Source organism: Coffea arabica, chromosome 1c (assembly GCF_036785885.1).
Source record: "Coffea arabica cultivar ET-39 chromosome 1c, Coffea Arabica ET-39 HiFi, whole genome shotgun sequence".
In the NCBI taxonomy this organism is placed as follows: domain Eukaryota; kingdom Viridiplantae; phylum Streptophyta; class Magnoliopsida; order Gentianales; family Rubiaceae; genus Coffea; species Coffea arabica.
The window spans coordinates 46,301,809-46,324,339 of NC_092310.1; the positions used below are offsets into that span (position 1 = coordinate 46,301,809).

Consider the following 22,531-nt stretch of genomic DNA (forward strand, 5'->3'; position numbering starts at 1 on the left):
AACAAGTCATGAATATGAGTCCGCCAGCCAATGAATATGATTCCACCGGCCTTTTCCTTTTTTGTTGATTTATGAATATGAGTCAGGTTTTTTTATTTTTTTTTTATTTTTTACTTTACTTTTTGCAGACTGGCTGTCGGGCTACAAAGCCGGCAGCCAATCAAAGAAAAACTTTTGCAGCCCGGCAGCCTGTCATCTTTTAAAAAAAAAAAAAATTTGTGTCAGGTGTCCGCCCCGCACCAATAGATTGATACCACACTCTTGTCAGAATAATAAGTGTCCGACTTTTTTTTTTTTTTTTTTTGCTAATATTCTAAGTAATTAGTCCATATTTCCTTGCTCTGGCTTCCTGCATTTGTTCCCACCATTTCCAAAAGTTCCACTTATTATCTTTGATACCGTCCCATGAAATAAGAAAAGTTGCCCATGCCAGCTCTCTAGTCTTGCACTGAAGTAAAGCATGTTCAGTTGTTTCTTGTTCTTCCCCACAGCCCTTGCAAAGAGGATCTCCCTTGCCCGTCCTACTAAAAATTTTCTCATTAGTTGGAAGGATGCAATGGAGACATTTCCACAGGAAGTGTTTAATTTTGTATTTGATGTTCAGTCCCTACAATTGATTCCAGACCTTGGATCTTTCTTTGTTTGTGCTGGAGTTTACTTGCGGCCTATTCGTCTTTCTAATCTCCTTGATTCTCTCTTTGGCCCTAGCATACCCAGATTTAGTGGAGTTGTAACCATTTGCTGCGTATCTCCATTTGAATCTGTCTTTTTTTTGGAATACACTTAGAGGAATTAGCATGACCGCCGCTTCCTCCTTTGAGAAAAGTGCTTGGATGATGTCCTTGTTTCATTACTTTCCCTTAATCAAGTTGCTAACCTTGGTCAGTTGGCAGCCATTCGGTTTTGGGGAGGAGACTCTCCCAGTCTTTGAGCATTCTCTCCATCTATCCTTCCAAATTTTCACTGTTGTCCCATCCCCCACTTGCTTCCACACCCCATTTTCTAGCATCTCTAATGAACTATGCAAGCTTTGCCAAATCCAAGAAGCTCTAGCCTTTACTTTGGACTCGAAAATATTAGATTTAGAAAAGTACTTGCTTTTCATAACTTTACTCACCAACAAATTGGGGCAAGTAAGAAGCCGCCATACTTGTTTGGCTAACAATGCTTCATTAAAGCAAAGTAAGTCCCTAAACCCAAGTTCACCATTCTCTTTCCTATCCGCCAAATCAGTCCATTTCTTCCAATGCATTCTTTTTTCCCCTTGATCATTTCCCCACCAAAATCTGGCCATCATCCCGCTTAACTCTTTGCACAGGCTCTTTGATAGTCTGAACACTGACATAGCATAGGATGGGAGTGCAAGAGCTACTGATTTGAGTAGAACCTCTTTCCCTGCATTACTCAAAAGTTTACCTTTCGAATTCTGGATCCTAGACATCATATTTTCTTTAATGAACCTGAACACACTGTTTTTGGACTTTCCAACAACTAAAGGTAAGCCCAAGTACTTCCTTTGTGAAACCTGTTGGATTCCTCCTAGCTTCTGCAGCACCTCCCCCTTCTCTCTACCGTTTGTATTTTTGCTGAAAAAGACTGCTGATTTGTTAATGTTAACTTGTTGCCCAGACGCTTTTCCATAGCACTCTAAAATTTCGTTTATATGTCCTGCTTCATCACCATTAGCTTTACAGAAAATAAGGGAATTGTCAGCAAAAAATAGATGGAAAACATAGGGGCTTTGTCTTGCAATTTTGACTCCTGTGATTTGTTTGTTTCTGACAGCATTATTTAGGACGTTAGAGAGCCCTTTAGCACAGAGCAGAAACAGGTACGGGGAAAGGGGATCTCTTTGCCTAATCCCTCTAGATGGACTTACATACCCTCGCTTAACACCATTAACATTGAAAGAGCAAGACACATAGGAAAGGCAGCCATGCATGCATCCATCTAATCCACAAAAGGGCAAACCCCATTTTACTGAGAATGGCATAAAGAAATTTCCATTCGACTCTATCATAGGCTTTGGACAAATCAAACTTAATAGCCATGTATCAATCCCTCCCTTCTCTTTTTGACTTCAGCTAGTGCATGTACTCGCGAGCTACTATGACATTGTCAAATATTTGCCTATTTGGAACAAAAGCTGCTTGGGAGTAACTAATGCAAGAGTTAAGAAAGGGTTTGAGTCTGTTCACAAGAATTTTGGAAATGATTTTGTAAAAAACATTTCACAAACTGATAGGCCTAAAGTGAGCAAGATTGAGGGGATTGTCTATTTTAGGAATAAGGGTGACCAGGGTCTCATTGATAGCTTTAGAGAGGAAACCAGTGTGTAAGAAGCCTTGGATAGTGTCCACTACATCTACTTTAATGATATTCCAAAACCTTTGAAAGAAAACAGGGGACATACCGTCTGGGCCAGGGGATTCGTTTGGGTGCATGGAAAACACTGCAATTTTGATTTCCTTCTCAATTACATGTCTGGTAAGTTGTAGATTCATCTGTTCAGTGATAGTCCCAGGATTACCATTTAATATCTCATCAAATTCTGAAGGCTTCGAACATGTGAAGAGTTGGTTGTAGAATTGAGCAATTTCCTCCCCTATTTCCTCATCAGTTGTATACCACCCTCCCTGCTCCTTCTCAAGTCTGGATATTCTGTTCCTTTTCTTTCTGCCACTCACACAAGTAGGAAAATATGATGTATTCTTGTCCCCATTTTGAAGCCATTTGGTTCCAAAAAAGTTCCTCTTGCTTATAGGCATCAGAAAGCTGCTTCCTAAGCAGTTTAATGGCTTGTTTATTGTTATTCCCATGCCTGGTTTTTGTAGCTTGTATCTCCTCTTTGATCCTTTTAATTTCTTTCTTGCTGTGTCAATTCAACGATCTGCTCCAAGCTGAAAAGGTCATTCTGCATTGCGTAATCTTCCTGCTGATTCTAAAACCCCTAGACCCCACTTGATTTTTACCCCATGCCGCTTGGATTAGGCCTTCCACTTCCTTGTATTGGAGCCATCTGGGATCAAAATGAAATCTTCTTTTTGGTTTCTTGACCCTAGGCTCTGTCTCCAAAAGGATGATATTGTGATCAGATGCTTCAGTCTCAATATGAATCACCCTGGCATCTTTGAATTTTTCACACCATTCTACACTTGCAAGAGCTCTGTCCAGTCTCTGTTTTATCTCGCCCTCCCCTTCCCAAAGGTTACTCCAAGTCAATGGGAGGCCCTTAAAACCAACATCTAGCAACTCATTTTTGTTAATGAAATCTTTGAAGTCAGAGAAGGTCCAGTTGGGGCGTACTCTGCCCCCCCCATTTCTTTTCGTTAGAAGTGATATCATTAAAGTTCCCAATTATAATTTTATTATTACCCCAGATTTTGTTCCTATTACACAAAATATCCCATTGCTTTTTCCTGATTTTATCGTCAGTACTAGCATAAACAAAAATGCACCACCAGTTACCAGCTTCATTGTCAGCGTTCAAAAGAAGTTCAATGGTAAAAGGGGTAGATAAAACATTAACAACCTTAGTGGAATTTTTCCAAAACACTGCTAGTCCTCCAGCTTTACCAATAGGGTCCACTAAAACCTCCTCATATCCTATTTTCCTTTTAAAATCATTCAAAAATTTTTTTTGATTTTTTGTTTCACATATGAAGATAATATTAGGGGAGTGAGGTGAATTACCTCCTTAAGACAGGGAATAGTCAATGAGCTCCCTGAATCTCGACAATTCCACGCTGCAACTTTCATGTGAACTTGGGAGACCAATTTAGACTGGCCTTCATGACCTCAGATTCTGGTTTACTATCGCTCTCTTGTTTCCGTTTACATCTCTTAGCCATGACCCCATGAATTTGCATGTGGTTGTCCTCTTCCTCCTCCTCTGATAATATTCTTTTTGCAACTGCAGTTGGAATTTCACTGTTCATGTCAATATCTGAGAGAGGTATTCTAACCACCTGTCCTTGTTGCCCTTTGCCATCTTTCCTAGCTACCTTGATCTGCTTTCTTCTGCCTTTACTTTCCATTTCTTTGACCGAAGGTTGTTGTCTGATTACTCCTTGGTTTGCTGTTGATGGCTCTAGGACTAAGTTCATAAGAGAGGTGTTTTCTCCTTCCTTCTCGTTGGTTTCATCCAAAATATACATATGTTCCACTGAGTCCTATTTTAAATCCTCCTTGTTTTGGGAACTTTTTGGGACCAGGCTACAAATTGGGGCTGGACTTATGTTACCTCTGACTTCCCCCTGAGCCCTCCTACCCTATTCTTGTTTTTTTTTTTTTTTGTGTTTTTAGAAGTGGGCTTACTTGACTTGTTTTTCGCCCGGCCAAATTTGAAAATTGATTTTGGATCTTTCGTTCCCTCTCTTTCCCTGACAAGACAGTGTCATCTTCCCGCTCTTGTTTGACTACCTTCAGTCCACCATTGTCAAGTGTATTGGTGCCCAAACCTTTTGTCTGGTTAATTATGTAGTCTCCTTCGAACAGAAGTCTCTGGGCAGCAAGGTTCATCGTCTCTTTTGGATCTCTAGGAACATTTGACCGGTACTTTGTTCTCTTTTTTGGGGACGCTCCTTTAGTCTGAGTTCTCATCCATGCCCCATATTGAGGTTTGGAATTTCACTTGGTTGTCCCTGATTTGAGACTGCAAGATTTGTCACTGTGCCCAATTAATCCGCAACCATAGCAAAAATTCGGACATTTTTCATACCTAAAATCCACCCAGATGCTCTGCCCATTTAATTTCACCACGGTTCCCCTTAAAAGGGGACAACCAGTGTTAACTACTACTTTCAGCTTCATGTGTCTCCCTTCCTTGCTGCCACCCATTGGGATGATAATATCCTCCAAATCCTCAAAAGTACCACCAATCTTTATCTCTATTTCCTTTGTAAGCCAATGTATTGGCAGGTTCCATAGTTGAACCCAGATGTGTGTCAATTGGAACGCCTCCATTTGGCGATCTATGCCTTCTACCCACAACTTGATGTTGAGGAGTTGGTTGTCAATTGTGTATGGTCTTCCATTCAGCACCTTTTCCATATCCATCACATCGGAGAAGTTGAATTGAAACAGATTTGCCCCTAGTTCAACTGCCACCGTGTTCCTTGGAAAACCCACACTTGGTTGACAAAGTTTTTCAATCCTGTGAAACTGGCAATTCTTTCTCCCATTATTCTACCAAAGAGACTTTTCCTACATTTCTCCTTACCTATGCCCTCATCAACACCATCAAGGATAATTCTTGAGCTTTCTTTGTTGGACAGATCAAATCTATCAAACACTTCCACAAGTTCATCAGCCATGATTATGGTGAGATATTTAATGGTATTTCGAACTCCTCACCCGATGAGTTTGCTACTGTACCGACCTGCCAAAAGGAAACCAAATTTTAGAGTTAGCTGTTTGCACACTAAATCCAAAGCCTAGATGATAAAAGATTAGAAGGTTTTAAAATCAAAGAGTTTAGGGAAAAATTTTAGTAAGAGATGATTTGGTTGTGAATGGGATGAACTACTGATGACTACAGAGATAGGGGCTGGAGGGAATTGAGTTTATGTTTCTTGGGTTGTTTTCCTAACTCCTACTGAAGAGGAGGCCACGCTCTCATCTTAGAGAGAGATGCTCTCATCCTAGAGAGGGATTTTTTTCTCGGGTCTGTATAGATTAATTAGTTTTTCAAATACAAGTCTATAGTAATGCATCTTAAAAATATCTCAAAAAGACTTCAAATGTACTTTACAAAAGCACCCCCACCTCCAACCTCCATCCTCCTCTTTCCCGTCCTTTCCTCCTCTTATTTCTCCTCCTTCTCCCACCACCTCCACTTTCCTCCTCGTGCCTTCCCAACCATCTCGTCTTCCTTCTTTCACCTCTCTCACCACCTCCTATTTCTCCTTTGTTTTCGTCCACCACTCTTTCCCTCCTTTACCACCTTTTTCCTCCTTACTTCTCTTCTCCCATCTAATTTCTCCCTTTTCCTTTCTCTTGTCCCCCAAGATCTTGTCATAGGACTACATAGCAACCAAATCGGAAAGGGGAATGGGGGTGTAAGAAAACAGGGGAATATAGAGAGAATAAGGGAGGAAAGAAGTAGTGAGTGAGGGGAAGAGTGGTGGGAAAAAGAGAAAGTGACCGGAAGAAGAGGAGGAAACACGTGACAGGAGAGAAAGCAATGGTGATGTGGGGTCAAATTCAGAGGAGGAGCGATATTTGTGACACACTCTGAAAACTCAAAAAATAAGTCAAACATACATCTACAGTAAAAAAATTCAAATATGCAATTCCAACTCATAAAAGTACTTCCAAAACACCTAATCCATAGAGACTTTTGTTTATTGGAATAACATGTGTAACCTTTTTTTTCTTTGCCAATCCTTTCCTATACAATAGACACTAATACGAGCGAATCCATGACACACATGCAAAATTTATAACATAAATTTTTTGTTGATTGTCATATATTAAAACTCATTATCGTATGATATACTATTAATCTAGAATAGATTAATCCTTTCTCTATTTGTAAACTCATGATGTTAGTTTTTCACATACATGTATATTTATGTTTTATGTCCCTTGTGGGTATTACAATCTATGGTGCTTTATAATTCTCAACATCAAAGCGCCCTCGAATGCATTTTCTAATAAAAATCCGATGCCCTTGGATTATGTCATTCTGCTATATAATTCTCAACATTAAAGCTTTCAAATACGTTTCCTGATTACAACTTGATGTCTTTGGATTACTTCAATCGATGCTTCAATCTAGAGTCTTCAAAATCCAATCATTTTTAGTGCCAAGAAAATGCAAGCCTCTACAATCCTTCATTGCTCCTTCCCAAGCTTCAGCTTGCTCAATGGTAAAAGCTTCTCTTACATGAATAAAGGGGGAAAAAAAAACCAAACAAGTTCTCTTCTATTTCTATCCAAAAACTTCTCCTTATTTTACCCTTTCATCAAGTTAATGAATGCATTGCTGTAAAAATTCCCTAAAATCTCTTTCATTTCAGCATCGGGGTCCAAAAAACATTATACTGCCAAAAATTTGTACGAGTACATTGTATATTGCTTAAGCGAATGTTATACAGGCGGAGGTGGCAAATCTAATAGGAGCCAAAATCCAGCACAGTCTTCTGAATCTAGATCATCTTGAATGGCAATAAAATGCAAGCCTCCACAGGCCTTCTTTGCTGCTTCCCACGCTTCAGCTTCACTTGTAGTTGCAGGTGTCTTTTTGTAGGTGGCGTAAACGTACCGGGTAGAGATTCCAACAGATAGAATCAAGGAAGCTCGAGCAAGATCAGCTTCGACTGAACAGACTTCTAAGCCATTCATCCATGCTGCAGAAGGTTGTAAGAGTAGAAATGGAATAAAAGCATATTAGGAGGATACAACTGCATTGCTTTTGCTGGTATCAACAGAGAATTCATGAAGTGTTGTTGGCTTAAATTATTTGGTAAGATATAAGAACTATCTAAACAGGTGAAATTTAAACAAGCCACAGAAACCAAAATCTTTATCCAAAGACAATGCGAACAAGATGACCTGAGGGAAATATAACGCGCAAAGATGGACCCTTATTTCAAGTAACACTTCTGGACAACCAAGGATGATCTACTTTCTACACAAACTTCTGAAACTTAGGGGAGGGAAATATGGCAGAAGTTAATAGATGTAAAGAGGGGATGAGCTGCTTCCAGGTTAAGTTCTGGAGTATTCTAGATGAAGAACAGCTCATTATAAGACCTGTTTAAGAGATAATATAAGTGTGCAAAAAGCCAATTATATAACATTAAAGATGCATACTGAGGGTAGTTGATCCTGAGCTATATTTGAAAGCTAAGTATAAGCATCAATTTAAGGGAAGATTGTTTAACAGCAGGACGTTATGGCAATGCTCCAGTGAGCAATCAAACCTTATTTTCTATCTTGAATTTCTTAGATGTCAAAAGCTCAACGAGTAACTCTGTTATTGGATATAGTGATTCACAACTTATTTTGTTTCATAATAATAAGATATTTTGATGTATAACATTTACTCCCTACAGATAATCATCTTCTTTCTGCTTTAGCCTGTGTATGTAATACCTTTATAATGATCCAGACATCATTTTCTATCTCAAAGACCACATTAGGCATGCTTAAAAGTTACACGTACTAAAACCAGGCTGCAGAATAGGCTTGTTTAGAAAGAAAACAAAAAGCAGCTGAGAGAGGAGGTGGAGGGTGAAGTAAACAGGACAAGGCATTAAAGGCTTCAAGCTCCTCTGAGACACTGTATTTCTGATCTCCATTTGTGGGTAAGGTGGGACGTACGGGAGAGAAGTAAGGGGATCTAAGCAACTTTCTGCTCGACCTAATTAGCTCTTGTTAGGCAGTTTTGGCACCTAACTATGCATACAGAAGAATCGTGGTTCTTGAAAATATAGCCATTAGCAGAACTGCTAAAGAGCAGAACAGTACAAGGGAAAGGTGTTCAATGCCTACAAAGTTGGGATACAAGAAGAGAGAGAGAGAGAGAGAGACGCAAAAAGTTCTATATATATGTGATTGGACTACTATAACATGCTAGCTCTATTTTGAAAAATTGAAATAACAATTTCTGCAAATAAGTAATATGACAGGACCTCTTTATCCAGACTAAGAATGGAAGGCCTCTAGATATTTTAGACCTCTAGAGGTTAATATATGCAGATATTTGTTACTACCAGTCCAGCTGCACTTGCATCATTAATTTGCTTGTAGATTTGTGGTTCTGTTGTTGTTATCTACCAATATTGATTAACGGTTTTGATCATATTTTACTCAGATGATGAGATGCCGAATCCAGGCACTGGTATCTAAGTTTTCCCTGGCAGTTCCATTCCTTAGTGGATAGAACATAGAGATTAAAAGGGCATGTAAAGTGGAAGGCCTGTTACAGGGGAATGTTTGACATTATTAGTGACATTTGCAGATTTTGTGATTTTTTCAATACTTTTACCCTTTTTTGCTGTGAGTACATATTTCTACATGCTTAACAGAATAAACCTCAGACCAAAAAGCTGCAGTTTGCTGGCCAGATAACACGACTATTGCTCTCGAACAGGAGGCATAATTAACATGTTACAGGAAATAATTCAGAAGTAATTGGACTTGACAAGTTTGTAATCTCAGAACTGATTAGTTTACCAGCTAATGGTACAGCACGTGAAGTTGCAACAGCAAGTCCAGGAATCAAATTCTTGTCATCAACTTCAATCCCCAAAAGATCCAAGTCTAGACCAGCACCAAAAGCATATCTTTTCTCTAAGGATGACACCTCTTCCTTAATTGCTGCAACAAGAGAACAACAATTTCACGCTTTTACCATGTAAAAAGTCAGACCAGTTTTTTAACAGGAAGGAAAAAGATGAATAGCAGAGAGACTGTGAGTGTTATGGAGAATACATGAAGTGTCCACAAAATATCTGTTGGGACTCAGCTCTTTAACCCCAAAACTAAAGCCAAAGGTCTGAACACAAATTAATTACTTATTCAATTGAACCTCTTTAAGTTAGGTTAGGTTATGTAGTTGTATAGTAGGCCTTTTTTAGTCAAATAGTGAAAGGTTAAACCAAGTCAGATAATTATCCAATCTCATGTAATACTTATAATTACTTTATAGTGAAGTAATTTCAACTAATGGCAATACAGTGTATGCCTTCACTCTTAATGGAGCTCATTTTAGAGGGGAGATTTTTGTAGAAATAACTCAGTTCCAGACTTGGTTTAAAACCATCTCTTCTAAGGAGTGATTTCTTGACTAATTTCTAGAAAACCTTAAGCATGACAACTAGGTTTTAGTTACTGTGTTCCCTTCACTCTTTATCCAGTTCTACCCTGCATCCAAACTCAGAAAAGAATCTCCCCTTTAACATCCAAACTCACCTAACATCCTAAACTCGAAAAGAATCTAGGAGCCCTTTTATCTTGGCAAACTGCCCCTGCCACTTGGGTTGGGCTTCGACTACCAGAAGAAAAGCAAGGTAGCACTTAGACAGAACAAATTACATCCAAGGAAACAAAATTCAATCAAAATTTCAGAATTTGTACTTACCAGAAAATGGTAATTGCACAAAAGCCCATTTTTCTCCATAGAGATTCTCTGGAAGTTCCATGGGAAAAGGATTATCAAGTGCAAGAAGTGACTTAGCTCCCTTCTGGAAACCAGGGTGACGCATATAAACAGTTTCATAGCGTTCTTGAAGCCAAAGAAGTAGTGATAAACACTGAAAGAAGCAAATAAAACATAAAAGATGTTAGCATTGGGTAAAAAGGATCAATACGTTAGTGGAAAAAAATTATCTCAAAATTAAATACAGCATTCAGTGACGTATGCATTTAGAAATACAAACATAAAGACACAACACAAAAATTGGACCAAATTGATAGTATCTTTTACATTTGATCACCATAAAATATGTGTCCATGCTACATAAAATGCACTGCATTAGCAAGTTACGGAAACATACTAATATCTTTTGTATTGTTGGCAGCCAGAAAGTAATGAAATTACACTTGCTGCTATATTCCTATATGATGCTTGTATGATTTCTAGTGTTCATTCTCGCAACAGAAGCTCATTTCAGTCTAGCATTACTAGTATTCATTCTGGCAACGGAAGCTCATTGTACTCTAGCATTATGCTATGCCCAGCCTCCTGAACATTACCATATGAGTTAAAGCTCGATAAACTTTTTAGCATTTCACACACCAAAAATGTGATTCCTTCAAATAGTTTCTAAGGTTCACGTTTGACACCAGAATACTCACAACATCATTAGTAATTGTTTACCCAAAAAAGGAGGATGGCATCCAATCACAGGTCAGAGAGGGAGACCAAATCATCAGAAAGATGACCTCCTCCTGAGTAAAAACATTATTCAACTGTACATACAACAGATTATCCCCTGTGCATGTATGATCCATTTGGTGATGCAAATGGTTACTGAAAACCATTTAACCTCACTTATAAGGTAGACCTGGTTTTAGTCTAAGCAACTCGCCCTCTGGAAATCACGAAAACCAAAGACGTGATTAGATTCAAGTCCAACAAAACTTTTGACTAATATGTTAAGGTTTTATGAAACAGCCAAAAATATTCTAAACTCAAATAGGGAAAGTATCCCCTGCAAATCTGCTCAAGGTATGAACACTGAATCCAAACATGTGAGAGTTTTTTGATTAAAAAACAACAGGAAGGAACTGCTTATATGTCTGATATAGGGTCTTAAGGAAAGGCTTATACAAAGGAAGAAATATGGTAACGCCGTGCACTTAGACAAAAAGATGACAAGAAAATTTTTAACTGCTCAACAACTCATAAACTGCATATCAGTGATGTTCATCTGAAGTATAGCAAAATAACATGCATTATCTAACAACAAGATTCTCTATAATATAATTCTAATAGAAACCCAAGGTCACAAAAGACAGCTCAGGGGAATTGTACACAGCATCATTTCAAAACCCAGCCCCTTCTACATGATCCTGTGTCTTCTCATATTCAACAGTCTTGCCTCTTTAACTAACTTATAAGCTTTTTGTATGACAACCAAAGGCCTGTATGAGGTCTACTTGAATCAACATTTTCTTCTTATACTTCTATGCTGGAAAAAAGAGAAACCATCTATAAAGTAGTACATGTATACTGCTGGATTGCAGTCTATCATATTATGCCATTATGATTGCTTCATGACTTACAACAAATATTTAAGCAGTAGTTTGTCCGTCAATGGTGAGTCTCTTTAAATTCAAAAAATATTTTTCTGTGGTGTGAACAACTGTAAAAAGTTTAGAAAGTGTCTCCAAAAAATCTGGCAAAACCCAAGTACCTTCAAAGACTGCATCTCTTCTCCCCATCACTACTAAAATGCATGCTGTATGCTACTTACCAAAAGCAAAAAGGCAATAATTTGCATCTTGTAGCTGAAATATGATTATTAATTCTTGGTTTATCTAAAACAGCATAATTACTAAAGTAGCAATACTATCATCAAAGCTGCTAAACAAATCTCTTGAAACAATTTGATTTGAGAGCAATCAAACTGTTTATTGAAAAAAAAAAAAAGAAAAAGGCTGAAGAAAAAAACGGATCTGAAGGAAAAGAAGGTAAAATAGTAGTTAAAAAAACCAAAGAGTACACCTCCACAAAACTTTTAAGCAGAGATGATTCTCAAACACAATTCTTTTCTTCAGCTCTCCTATTAAACTTTTTTTATTGAGAAAGTTTTTTTTTTTTTTTAATTGAGGGCACTGCAATGAATTTAAGCAGAAAACCTATTGATAGTTCCAAAAGAATGGCAAACGATCATCATTAATCAGGGCAAACTGTCAAATTCCTTCTACCAACATAAGCATGCTGATTACTTTTAACTCCCATTCATCAAACATTAAAGAATGTCAAGATGCTTCTTGCATCTCAAACTGGCTACTAGTAGAAAGTTGTGAAATATGGTTTGCAAATAGTATAGCAAATTCTTTTAAACAATAACAGTTCTATATACATTTTTATTATCAATAATGGGCAATTATTTGAAGCTGGTGAGTCTCATAGTAAAAAAAAAACATTTAAGAAGCTAAACTTGAATTGGATTTCTGGAGTATAAAGATATCTAACCTACATCATACACACCCGTTTACTAGGAATCAGCTTTATTCCAAGCTCGGTGCATGCGCGGGTGATTATTGTCTGCATTTGTGACCTACAAATCATCAAATAACCAATCAACATTATCATACTACTGAGAGACAAAATCCAGCAAATCAAAAAGTACTAAATACTAGAAGAATCATTGACTTTTCAGACAATTTACCTGAAAAAGCGGATCTTCTCAGGTAGAGGTACACCAAATTCATCACAAATTGATACTAAAGCATTCTTCAATGTGACACTATTGATAACATTATTTGGAAAATACTTTGTATACTGAAGTGAAAGTGAATTATCACAAACTAAAAGCTCCCATATCTTCTTTCCTCTGATATCAAGGATAGGCCTAGAGCAGAAGTCCAATTCCCACTCTGAAATGCTTTGAGGATCAACTTCTGGATCAAGATAACGTAATTCTGCTGTTGGATCATCTCCTTCATCAGCAATTTCAGCTTCCAATGGTGAAGATATTGAGCTCTCTGAAACTGGGCATTTCGGAAAACGACAAGTTCTATATTGATCTTTTGATGGTCTCTTAGATACTTGAAAGAAGTGAAGTGGCATCTTACTGAGGAAACTGAAATTTGAGTTGAGTTTGCATGGCTGAAAAGCAGGATTTGTAATTGACCCGGAGCCTATGCTTAAACTACACATCCTATTGAAATTTATTTTCCACTATCCCAGAATGAATGGAGAAATCAAAGTGGGGCAGGCTACTGACACAATTGGTAGATTGTCATCCGCTAAACATATGCATAACTAGAACCTACATCAAGAAGTGCACTAAAGATTTTCCAACCCCCAAAAAAATTCCTTCGGAAGGCATTCAACTCCTTGTGGGAAATAAAAAGATAAACCTCCAAGTTTGGCCAACCTGCAAAAATAAATGATCATTTATAGGAGCGACACTAGCTTTTACTATTAGTTTGATTATAGTGAAACAAGATATCCATCATGCATAAAATTGAACCTTATTCTTGAGCAATCTAGCATAAGGTTTACCAAACAGGATTCTCAAGAATCAGCAGTTATTATCATGTTCAACTAAAAGCTCGCATAGTCAGGTAGCCTTTATTCAATCATGAATTTTAGCTTTTTTGCTGGCTTAAATTCTACTCCTAGATATTCTTTGCCAGACTTTCCACCAAACAGGGCATGCACCAGCGTCGTATTCTGGAAGCCAGTATGATTTGAGCTATTTTAGACGGCATGCACACTTTTAAGAGGAATAATCTCACACCATTAATCCTGTTGACAAAATGAGCCCTTATTTCATTAATCTGGTAGCTAAAAGCAAATGCAGTTCTAAACTAGAGCACATGATGGCCATTAAACATAAACTTGTAAAATTATTAATCATTCCCTGCACAAAATTCTTATGCTAGTTCATCCCATTTCATCCCTTGTTGATTGTATACAGCAATTTCCTAAGTTTTTTCTTTTTTCCTTTTTCCTTTCATTGACAAGGAAAAAAAAAAAAGAAGAAAAAGCTGTGTGCTTGGCCTAGTTACCAGGAATGAGAGGCACATATATATTTAAACTGCAAATCTCCTTGAGAAGAAAAACCCCCAACAAAATAATCCATCCCAACTATACAAAAACTTACAGAAACAAACAGTTATGCAATTCTTGCAAATTTTCACACAGTTACATCTTCAGAAGAAATCAATAGGAACAGAACAGTAAATCAGATAAGAACTTAAATAACAACACAATAAATAAGAAAAAAATGCAGATAAGAGAGCATCAACAGTAAACAGAATCAAAAGAAAACAAAATTTATCCAGGATGAAGAGGAAGCGAGGGACTCACAATGGAAGAGGAGAAGATGAGAAGAAGAAGAGTATGAGAAGTAGCTTTTTGTGGACTGTGAGGTGGAGAAATCGTTGTGTTTCCATTTTTCAGTTGGGAAGTTGTAGATTAAGTAGTTCTCCTAAAATGGTTGGGCTATTTGCACTTTCCGCCCTTGTGTTTTGGATAAACTGGAGGAGGACCCCTTAAGGTATGACAAATTGAAAACCTACCACACAAGAACAAGAAGTTTGGACTATGGATGCTAAATTTTGTTATTCACTCTTACCTATAAATAGAAAGAACAAAAAAACTTTGCTAGTCATTCGTGCATGTATAATGTCCAAAATACACTCACTTAGGAATAACAAGAAAAATAAAATAAAATACTTCTTATTAATAGACCAACATGAGGGTGAAAAGAACTACTAAATTAAAAATTTGAAAAAATTGATCGGCTCATAGTTTTAATAGAGTAGGTTATGATTTATAATTTAAAGGCTACTTAACTATATAAAGTTAATATTGTTGAGTGTATTTTGTAAAATTGCATTTGAAAGATACCAAATATTATATTAAAGTGATAGCTAGAGTATATTTTAATTCTTAATATTTTATAGAAATTTTGGATGTCTAATTATGCTTTGGGCCCCAAAGAAAAAAATACTAAAATAAGGAAAACAAAGATTGATTTCATTTGACAAAAAAGAAAAAAAAATCAAAATTAACTTCAAATGCTACCTAAACCTCAACCCTCCCAAAAATCAGTGTCATGGGTAGCTTGCTAGTTTAATGCAATTAGAGTAACAGCACCAAAAGAGTATCAAAAATCCTAAGTGTGTTTCGATAGGGGATTATTTGGAATAATATTTTGAAAAAAGACTGTGACATTGTTTTGATCTAATATATGCGAGAAAAAAAGACAGTTAGAAAAATAAAAAGATTATTAAAAAAATGTGTTTATGAAGTAATAACAAAATGCAAATAAACCACTATCCAAACATACTCAATGAAAATAAAAAAGTCATGTTATTTTTTTTCAAGAAGTTTTGATTGAAATTCGAATTACTTAAAATTCTATTAACAGACTAAGAAGCAAATAACAAAAAATGGAATTAATAGTGCAATATTGCACTATCAATTCCACCAGATGTATTATTAATTTTGTTTATTTTTTAAAATTAAGATCAACAGTAATTCCTAACTTTTCCTTTTAAGACTTGAAGTCGTGACATTTCAATTATAAATGAAGTGTCATACCGGGCAATACTTTATTGATTAGATGTATGATTAATTTATTATCATTGGCGAATTAATTATATATGCTATCCTAAATTTGATCCCAAGGTATAAATAGGATTATTATTTACTACTAAAAAGAGCACAAATGATGCAATAGATGTATGATTAGTTTATTACCATAAGTGAATTGATTATCTATGCTATTTCGTTTTTGATCCCGAGGTGCCAATAGGATAAGTATTTACAACTAAGAAAGAGCATAAATGATGCAAAATAGGATTAGCATTTAATGTAAAATTTAAGAAAGGTGTTAATTTGACTTTCCACCCTCAATAGTCGTCAAATCACATTTCACACAATTAACTTCCAATTTCAATAGTCAATATCTAATTTTTCACAATCCAGTGTAATAGAGAGAATTCTAGAAAACTTACAAAATTACCATTGTTAATGAAATTTTCTCTATTTTATTTCCTTCTTTTATATTCTTTTTTTTTTTTCCTTTTTCCCTATCCTCGCATGCTACCAGCTATCACTTCCATTCCAAGTTTTCTTTACTAGTAATATTTTTTTTGGTGAATTTCTTTGTATTTTCTAACTCATTGTTTTATTTTTCTTGTAGTTCATGAGGAACTTATAGCATAACAAAGTACTACAAATCATTAAATTGAAAAGCATAAGCAATCTAGATATTATAGCATCCAACCAAATATGAGCAAATTATCTAGGACTTACAAGTGATAAATAAATATAGACCAACTACTACTTGTATTTAATTTTGATTTAAATTATTAGTATTTACAGTTGATTTACACATTTTTTTTTAATTTGTTACAATTGCATTTGTTACTGTTAGTATCACTATTGAATAACTTATTCCAAGTTCTATTTTGCTTGTACAACTCATAGCATCTTCCTCGAAAATCCTAGCCATTCTTATCATGATATTGGGAAACATCTATTTTTCAAACAAGCACAAATCGTATGTTAGCATATTCATGCATAGGTCAAATAAGATATTATTATTAAAGTGTGCTTTATACATTGGTAACACATGCTTGTTACAACATAGAGTTTGTAATTAGTGGTGGCGTTTTGGATTGTAGTTTTCTGTCAAAAAATTCTGAAATTTTTCGTGAGTCCATTTTCCGATCATCTTTTTATCTCACATAAATCAAATTGTTATAGAATATTTTTTCTATAGAAACATCAAAAAATAACATGAAGTTCAATTAGATTGAAGTATTATTCTAAATTTACAGATATCAATATTAAAGAGAAGGAAGTCCTCAAAAAGTAAAGAAGGAAATTCTAACAATAGAGAGTTGGGACTTGAAGGACCAAGATTTACATAAATGTGCATTTCACTGAGTTTTTGATCTGACATTTTAGAGGGAGCAAACTCCAATTTTCATCTAAAGATTTAATTGTAAAATTCAAATTTTTTGATTGAAACCAAAGCAGTTTCTCTAAAAGTTTTCAGGTGGCGAATGCTGATTCTTATAGCCTGACCACCATTGTATTAAGGCTTGGTGGGGTGGGAGATACGGTTTCAAATCTTGCCTCCCACTAATTTGCCATAATTAAATGTGGTCTTGGTTAAAAAATTCAGGTTGGTTAAAAAATTCAGGTGGGTGTGTAGTGCACTCGTCTGATCCGGTGGTGGTTCAGTCCCTTTCGAGTTATCTCATACTATAGAAAGCTATCGTATCGACAAAAAAAAAAAAAAAGATTCTTGTGACGGATATATATAGGATTCCCATAGTATAGGAAGCTATCGTATCGACAAAAAAAAAAAAAAAAATTGCTTGTGACAGATATTGACATGACTCGAATTTAATCGGGTCATTATTAGGTCAACCTGTTATCGACACATTAATCGAACCAACGAAGATTATTCTGATTACAAAATTCAGTAACATCGCTTCTTTCTGTTTCTTCAATCCTAGAACTTGAGGAAAACAGAGGCTGCTCTGACGTCCCTGTACTTGGATTTGATTGTCTCAGACGTGATAGTTGCAGATGCAGAATCTGCAGAGTCTGCATAAGCCAATAAGTCAAAAGACACATGCATAAGCAACACAAATACAAGAAACCTATAATTTGAGATGAAGATAAGGGAGGAGGAGGAAAGTACCTAAAATGTGTAAAATGGCTACACGTGCTGCTAATTGTTCAGCATCTTTCTTTTTTCTTCCTCTACCTCCAGTATAATTGACACCATTCAGAACCAATGTGGATGCAAAAACTGGAATTAAGCCTTGTGGTTGAACTGTATAATATGCTGGATGCTCCAGGTGCATCTTAAGAGCATACTCGTTCAGGATAGACTTGCACAGAGTTGTGTCCTCATTCAGGATAGACTTGCATGGAGGGAAAACAATCAAGCAAATATCAAAGGAAGTATTTGCATTAACTCATTCACCATACAAGGATTATATCAAAGATATTGGAAATCAGATTTGGTAAATCTTCAAACCACAAAAAAAAAAAAAAAGGCCAGGCTACAGCAACATGCTTCAGGAATTTAAGCAAGGCTAGAGCTGGGCAAGCACTGCTTAACACAGTACAAAAGCAAGAAACATATACATAATAGAAAAACAGCAGTCAGGCTCATTCAGATGTTCTTTTGCATTCAGACTTCATATGACAATACATTCAAGATGAGCAAGACGACATTCATTGGCTAAGGCATTGCACTTCAATAAATATAGCAGAGATGCTCACACAAACCTTTGGATTAATTGGGTACCCATCATTGTTCATCTTGTTTTGGATACTCTGTAATGCAATCATGGCAGCATTATGTTCTGCACTCTTTCGTCTTTGAAAAGTCCCTTCAGATGCATACTTTTTTCCATCAACCAATACTGTAGCTCTAAAGTTTGGTGAATGTCCAGCTCCTTCTTTAACAATCGTGTACACGGGGGGCCGTAAACAAGATTTTTGTGTATATTCTTGCAATCGACTTTTATACATGTGGTATTGTAAACCACCTACAATATTCAATAAACATCAATAACTTATCGCGATCGAGCGATAACAGATTGCAAAGGTGATTTGGCACTACCCAAGCATCACAAATTAAGGCTTAATTAAGCAACATATACACCAAGGCCAACCTCAAACTCAGGCGTGGGAAATGAGAAATCGAGTGCAAAACAAAGTAACACTTCACAATAAGCAGTTTAGGAAAGCACACTGAATTAACTAGAGGCACAGATTGCATACCATATATACTACGGAAAAAAATTTGTTCTAAACTTTCACATAAATCTTAAACTTCAAACAAAAGTTCTGTCTAGTAAGCTCTCACTGGTAGTCCATTCAACGAGTGGAAAGAATCCCAAATGTTCACATAGCATGGTCTAGCTTTCTGAAGGTTCGAAAGCTGATACTTCAAGAAAACTAGACAAAATGCGCTTTTCTGATCCTAACATGTTTGAAAGACCTTTGCTGCATCTCATTTCAGACAAAGTGCACTGGTTTTTCAATCTTTTGGGGGCAGTCGAGGAGAAAGTGTAGTACGTAGCACCAGGGAAAGAAAAAGAAGACGAAAAGAAGATATAAGCAGAAAAATGAATATGCAATGACAGAAAAAACATACCTCCAAATCAATTACAAAATAATAAAAACCAGATTGATACGGTCTAAGGGAGGATAGAGAAAAGAGAACGATGAAGAAATCTAGGAGTGTGACTTATTTTTGTCACTTGTTAAAAATAAGATTAGGATGACTTGTGAATACGAGACTTGTAAATCGTGAATAAGAAATTAAGACATACTTCGTGCCATTGAGTATGTCTCTCCTGTGAGTTGTTCAACAATCCCAAGTGCCTTGATCTTCTCTCTTCTACTTCACTTATGTTTGCTCAGTGATGGATAACACACAATCTTGATTGAGTGAAAAGAAGGATCAAGAGCCAGTTTATAGATGCATAAGTGACCCTTCCCATCATTGATCATTAAAAAGCCTCAGTAAATCTTCTCCTTGATAAGATAAATCTTATTATGTAGTTTCAAGAATGTACATACGCAGTAAAAAATTTATATGCTTCATTTATGTGAAGTTTCATAAATGTAAAAGATAAGTTCATTAATCACTTGATAGATTCATGACTTTGATCATAGAATCTTATGATTCACTGATTAGGTACATGACTTTGGTTACAATACCTTGAACCTATCTATACATGTACTTAATTTGTCCTCTCATATGTATGGGATACAATGTATAATGTTACATTTATTTGCATATTACATTTATGTGATCATGAAGGCGACCAAAACAAGTAATTAATCTAACATTCCTGGCTGGAAACGCCATGCAGATTACAGAGGGAAAAAAAATGCATGCAAGGAAGAAACAGAAAGCAAACAAACAAACAAAAAAGGAAAATTCATACCCTCTGAGGACAGTTGGCCTGTGATCAGGCACGGTGCTTCTTTGTGGAAGTTGATGTGGTTGTCAAACGAGGAAAAAGAAGCTGATCAGACAGGGAGAAGATGATCCCAATAGGCACCAGTTCCCTAGTATTAAAAACGATGAAGTTTATCCATCTTCTTTGTTCGCTTCTTCTTTGTTTCCAACGTTAGCTCCATACATCTTGCTGTAGATTTATTTGCATTTTCCGATGCTCTGAGCTCGGCAAGTTGCTTCTGTCATCAGGCCTAGATATGGGAATGATTACAGTGAGCAAAGAATAGATAGAAAATCACCTAATACTTTTTTTCAAAATGATAAGGAGATTGTAATGAAAATCTCACATGTTAAGAAAAAAAATAGGCCATTAGCAATAGCAGCAATTTGATCCGCATGAATCTCTTGTCCGAGTTTGCATGCCTTTTTATTTTATTATTTGATCACTTTTTAGGTGTGTCATCTGCTAATTAAGCCTGAGTAATACATTCAAGTATTTCTAAGTTCTATCCTATACCTATCAAACATCTGTTAGTTTAATGAAGAATCTTGTTTGGATTGCTATTTTCTGAAAATTTTGTAGAAAAATATGCTGTAACAACTTGATGTATGTAGAAAATGTAAAATTGTTTTGGGGAAAAATAATAATCCAAACAATGCCAACTGGAACAAAATGTTTGTATTCTTATACCTGTTGGTAGTACGAGAATCTAGCTCATAATCTTGATCTTCTAAGGAGATTGTAAAGGTTTTTTTACTAATAAAAATCTCATTTTTTTTTTTAAAGTAAAAGGCTTCTAGCAGTTGTAGTAAATTGACCGGTATGAATTTTTTGTCCCAATCAATATTCCATTTTCTTAAAGATTTTAAACGTGTCATTTGCTAAGCCTGAGCAATACATTCATGTACGTTTGGTAGTTTAATGGAAGAACAAAATTATTGTAACAAAAAAGTGATAAAAGTTAGGGATAATATCAGAAACCTCCCTTGAGGTTTCTCCTAATATGACTTGACACCCCTGAGATTTTTAAAATATTACTTACCTCTCTTAGTAATTATAAAAATACTAATTAACCCTTACTTGATGCATAATTCACATATCAAATAAATGGAGCTCAAAAATTTTAAAAAAACGAAAGTCACTTTCGTCTCTTTGTCTTTTCTCTAGCATTCTCTCTTACTCATTTTTTTGGATGACTATGTATTATTTCATTTGTAAATTATAATAATTGAATTTTGTTTATCTTTTACTTTTTGTGATTATGATAGAGCGGTGTATGATTTATTTGCTTATTTTAAATTGATTTTTATAATGATCAAGACAATTTAAAATTTTAGACACGGGTTGAGAAGAAGTTGAAAAGAAATATAAAATTCATAAGAAATCAATTTTGAGCATATAGAGTTAAATTCATGCAAGTGTATTTCTATGAAAATATCTTTTTTATTTTTCAAATTTATATTTTTATAGGATATAGCATTATGATGTGGCAGTATTACTAGAGATTATTTTTTAGTTGATGCATGGCTTTCTTGAAATAAACAAAGTGGTTTAGGAATATTTTTATTTAGCAAATAAAAGGGTTTTTTAGGATTTTTAAAAATTTTGTTGCACAAATAACAAAGTAAGAGAGGTAAGTGATATTTTTAAAACTTTAAGAGTGTCAGATGATATCCCCAAAAGTTATTGTAGCACCCAAAACTTTAAGGGCTGTTAATTGAGCTATTAGAGTTCTTTCCACTATCAGATTCAAGATTCGAATCGGGTTGTTAGAGTTCTTCCCACTGTGGGTTTAAGATTCAAATCAATCAAAAAGCTATTGGCTCTTCTCACCCTAAAAATATATCATAAACACATTTTTCAACTATATTTTTATCTCACATATACCATATAAAAAAAATACTACAGTATTTTCTTTCAAAAAATTATCCCAAATAATAACGTATATCAACTATCAAGAAAACATTACCAACACAAATTCACAGGACAAAATAAAAAAAAAAAAGCAGCAATGTGGAAGTTCTTCAAATTTACGTATTTAAGAAGATATAACGTATAGATATTAAATGAAGATATTACATTAATTACCTTTGCGTAATAAACATTGAATGAAGCTTAATAAGTTACTTACGAAAATATAGATTAATGTATATATATATATATGCTTACATTGCAAGTTCGTTCTTCCCATAGATCTAGGGATTAACGAAGCAAACATGACGTTTACTTCCAAACAAGTGGCGGGTTTTCTTCTGGTGCTTTGTGTGATGCAATTTTGTTAGTCTCTCCTTAATTCCTGTCCTAAAGAACTTGCCCATTAAAATTCTACATTCTTCATAACTTTATTTAGGGACTAAAATCAAAGGAGTATGTTTAGAAACTCTTGCTAAAA

At 35.5% G+C, this 22,531-nt stretch overlaps 3 protein-coding genes across 3 annotated transcripts; all 3 read right to left on the reverse strand.

Moving 5' to 3' along the window:
• Positions 1 to 4,629: 4,629 nt before the first annotated feature.
• On the reverse strand, positions 4,630 to 5,315 carry LOC140005633 (uncharacterized). The gene is made up of 2 exons (XM_072046650.1): positions 5,222 to 5,315; positions 4,630 to 5,102 (listed from the first exon to the last, which is right to left on the reverse strand). The coding sequence occupies exons 1-2, from the start codon at positions 5,313 to 5,315 to the stop codon at positions 4,630 to 4,632; spliced, it is 567 nt and encodes a 188-aa protein (XP_071902751.1).
• A 1,682-nt stretch (positions 5,316 to 6,997) lies between these two features.
• On the reverse strand, positions 6,998 to 14,582 carry LOC113720554 (protein TAB2 homolog, chloroplastic-like). Its single transcript, XM_027245317.2, has 6 exons — positions 14,498 to 14,582; positions 12,849 to 13,559; positions 12,668 to 12,737; positions 10,091 to 10,262; positions 9,184 to 9,327; positions 6,998 to 7,352 (listed from the first exon to the last, which is right to left on the reverse strand). The coding sequence occupies exons 2-6, from the start codon at positions 13,337 to 13,339 to the stop codon at positions 7,093 to 7,095; spliced, it is 1,137 nt and encodes a 378-aa protein (XP_027101118.2). The 5' UTR covers positions 13,340 to 13,559; positions 14,498 to 14,582; the 3' UTR covers positions 6,998 to 7,092.
• A 3,081-nt stretch (positions 14,583 to 17,663) lies between these two features.
• On the reverse strand, positions 17,664 to 18,697 carry LOC113720557 (double-stranded RNA-binding protein 3-like). The gene is made up of 3 exons (XM_027245320.2): positions 18,452 to 18,697; positions 17,856 to 18,081; positions 17,664 to 17,758 (listed from the first exon to the last, which is right to left on the reverse strand). Exons 1-3 carry the CDS (start codon positions 18,695 to 18,697, stop codon positions 17,664 to 17,666), a joined length of 567 nt encoding a protein of 188 aa, XP_027101121.2.
• Between the last annotated feature and the right edge of the window lie 3,834 nt (positions 18,698 to 22,531).